This window comes from Limulus polyphemus, unplaced genomic scaffold (assembly GCF_000517525.1).
Source record: "Limulus polyphemus unplaced genomic scaffold, Limulus_polyphemus-2.1.2 Scaffold10998, whole genome shotgun sequence".
Taxonomy (NCBI): domain Eukaryota; kingdom Metazoa; phylum Arthropoda; class Merostomata; order Xiphosura; family Limulidae; genus Limulus; species Limulus polyphemus.
Window position 1 is genome coordinate 13,012 of NW_013676608.1, and position 3,901 is coordinate 16,912.

Consider the following 3,901-nt stretch of genomic DNA (forward strand, 5'->3'; position numbering starts at 1 on the left):
TGAACCCAAATCCTGTTGGCATCACTTCTAGATTATCTAGGTGAACCTAAACCCTGTTGGCCTCACTTTCAAATTATGTTAGTGAACCCAAATCCTGTTGGCCTCACTTCTAGATTATCTAGGTGAACCTAAACCCTTTTGGCCTCACTTCTAAGTTATCTAGGTGAACCCAAACCTTGTTGGCCTCTCTTCCAGATTTTCTAGGTGAACCCAAACCCTATTGGCCTCATTTTCATGATTAATATCCTTCTTCATTATCTTTTGTACTGTTGTCTGGGATATGTAGAAAGATTTTGCCACTGACGTTTTTGTTCGTGGCTTCTCACCTGTTACAAGACACCGTAGCTTGCTTACCGTGGCTAGTACTCGATTTGTTGCAGGTCCTTTCTGAATGGTCCTTGGTGTTCCAAGTTGATCCATATTCCTTTGTTTTCCAATTCTACCAAGTACAATTGGATATCCATTCTTGGAAATTCTAAATCACCGAACCAAACACACCTTAACTGAGTGTATGAACATCTTGCGCCGGAAAGGACTGTTACGTATCTTTAACAAAAGCAATAAATATAACAACAGTGTCTACCAAACACAAACAATCTAAATATAACAACAATGTCTATCAAACACAAACAAACTAAATATAACAACAATGTCTACCAAACGGAAACAATCTAAGTATAACAACAGTACCTATCAAACACAAACAATCTAAGTATAACAACAATGTCTACCAAACACAAGCAATATAAATATAACAACAATGTCTATCAAACACAAACAATCTAAATATAACAACATTACCTATCAAACACAAACAATCTAAGTATAACAGCAATGTCTACCAAACACAAACAATCTAAATATAACAACAATGTCTACCAAACACAAACAATCTAAATATAACAACAGTGTCTACCAAACGCAAACAATTTAAGTATAACAACAGTACCTATCAAACAGAACAATCTAAGTATAACAGCAACGTCTACCAAACACAAACAATCTAAATATAACAACAATGTCTACCAAACACAAACAATCTAAATATAACAACAGTGTCTACCAAACGCAAACAATTTAAGTATAACAACAGTACCTATCAAACAGAAACAATCTAAGTATAACAACAGTACTTATCAAACACAAACAATCTAAGTATAACAACAATGTCTACCAAACACAAACAATCTAAATATAACAACAATGTCTACCAAACACAAACAATCTAAATATAACAACAGTGTCTACCAAACACAAACAATTTAAATATAACAACAGTACCTATCAAACAGAAACAGTCTAAGTATAACAACAATGTCTACGAAACAGAAACAAAGCAAATATGACTACATCTACCAAACGAAAACTCAAATATAGCTAATTCTGACAGACATTTTCAATTTGAATATAACTTTAGAGAACGGCTAGATCGTGTGAGTGCAGCAGTGAGGTATGATTGCTAAAGAAGTGTTTTAATTATTTAATTCTTAGTCTATATTAATAATGTGTTATTGATTAAAACTAAGCCTTATTATTTCAACAGGTACACTTTCTTGTTCACAACCTATTACTTCTAATATGCACGATTTACTTTTAAGACTTGAAGTAGGAATATATATATAATGTAAATAACTATTTTTCTTTCTGTTCGGTTTAAATTAACCTAGTGAAAGACACTGATGTCGTTGGATTAGCTGCACGTCTGTACGGTTTGTTTGTTTTTTAATTTCGCGCAAAGCTACATGAGGGCTATCTGCGCCCCTAATCTAGCAGTGAAATACTAGAGGGATGGTAGCTAGTCAACACCACCCACCGACGACTCTTTGGTTACTCTTTTGTCAACGAATAGTGGGATTCACCAACACATTATATCGCCCTCACAGCTGAAAGGGTGAATCTGTTCGGTGAGAGAGATTCGAATCCGCGGCCCATAGATTGTGAGAGGAGCACCCTAACTTTCAGGCCATGCCAGGCCCTTCACTGTTGGGATAGTTGGTTCCTTTCAGTGCACCACAATGACCCTTAAAAAGATCAAGGTTGCTTTTCTCTTCGCGAGTAAAACTGGGACATAATAGAACTACGTCCCATCTGTCGTTTTGACAGATGGTTCATTGTATTGCACTACAATGACCTTTAAAAATATCAAGGTCACACGTGAGAAATGAAGAAGTTTTCTTACTTAAATTGCGGAAAATTACAGTAGTCGTGAACGCAGGCGTTCGTAAATCAGACTTGAAATAATTCAGTCGCCTAGAAGACTAAATAGACACATTAATAATTCAACAGATAAATTTTTAACATAAAAAACAGTCATGAATCGTTAAGCAAAACGTAAACAGAATTACGGATTATTTTCTTGTTTGTTTGTTTTTGAATTTCGCGCAAAGCTACACTGCGCTAGCCGTCCCTAATTTAGCAGTGTAAAACTAGAAGGAAGGCAGCTAGTCAACACCACCCACCGCCAACTCTTGGGCTACTCTTTTACCAACGAATAGTGGGATTGGCCGTCACATTATAACGCCCCCACGGCTGAAAGGGCCAGCATGTTTGGTGTGACGGGGATTCGAACCCGCGACCCTCAGATTGCGAGTCGAGCGCCCTAAACACCTGGCCCTTTAAATCTTGTAAATATTCTACGATATCAGCTTTTTTTTACACGCCACAACATAATTATCTTAGTGACTAGAATATGTAAAATATGGAAACCAAGCTTGAATGATATATTTACGTCGTGTTATTAGTATTATCGTCTCTCAGGAATATCAAAGAACATTATTATCTACAGAAAATACAAAGATAATCCTTCACATCCCAAAGGATGTAGAAGGTTTTGTGCGCGTGAGCATTTCTTGATTAGTCTAATTTTCTGCCGCATGGGAACCGACACGGATGCTCACGCCTACACCCCCCCCACCCACCTCCCTTGAGAACACTCACGTCTGCCTAGGCAATTGCCTAGTTAAAGGTTAGTGACCCGCACGTGCAAAAACAAGATCATGGTCAATCAACAAAATCAAAACAATTTTTAACTTTCAGGAAACAACTTGAAGATACTGTAAGTGAGAACCAAACGCCCACTGTTGATTTTAATTCTACATTGTGAGAGAGTACAGCTAATTTGCTATCATTGTAAACAATTACAATAGTAATAAATAATCCAATGGATTACTGGGGGGGAGACTTCAAGCGAAGTTATAATTCTTCATTACGAAACGAATTTTAATAAACAAACCATATCTAACAACAATTCACGCGATAATTCCTTGAAGGAGGGTATAAAAATGATTATGTAACGCTTTAAAAAACGCGGGTAATCCGCGTCCTGCCAAACATGCTCGCTCTTTCAGCCGTGGGGGCTTTATAATGTTACGGTTAATCCCACTATTCGTTGGAACACTTGGTTACACGTAACATTATAAAATAATAATAAACTGAAGTTGTTTTAAATATAATACGGTTCTACGAAAAAATATATTAATTAATTTCTTACCCGTTTTTCTGATCCACACCTCCATTGAGTACATGGAATACGGTTCTACGAAAAAATGATATTAAATAATTTCTTACCCGTTTTTCTGATCCACACCTTCATTGAGTACATGGAATACGGTTCTACGAAAAGATGATATTAATTAATTTCTTACCCATTTTTCTGATCCACACCTCCATTGAGTACATGGAATACGGTTCTACGAAAAAATTATATTAATTAATTTCTTACCCGTTTTTCTGATCCACACCTCCATTGCCAAATAATAAAGATTTGGGTCACGATGTTTCATTCGGAATTTGTTTAGTAAGATGCGAACGACCTCTTTGCTCGTAGTATATGGCCCAATGGAAAGTGTCTTGTATTCCAGTCAGCAGACAGCACTCGAGCATAGACTTTCACTACAATCTA

At 36.6% G+C, this 3,901-nt stretch overlaps 1 protein-coding gene across 1 annotated transcript in view; it reads right to left on the reverse strand.

The window, feature by feature from the left end:
• The window catches only part of LOC111083745, a gene marked incomplete at its 5' end in the record, with an annotated part of 15,853 nt that overhangs the window by 10,526 nt on the left and 1,426 nt on the right, over nucleotides 1–3,901 (reverse strand). Inside the window, 2 exons of the mRNA XM_022380414.1 lie at nucleotides 176–439; nucleotides 802–856. Coding sequence (XP_022236122.1) covers nucleotides 176–439; nucleotides 802–856 — 319 coding nt within the window. The remainder of the gene's footprint in view (nucleotides 1–175; nucleotides 440–801; nucleotides 857–3,901) is intronic.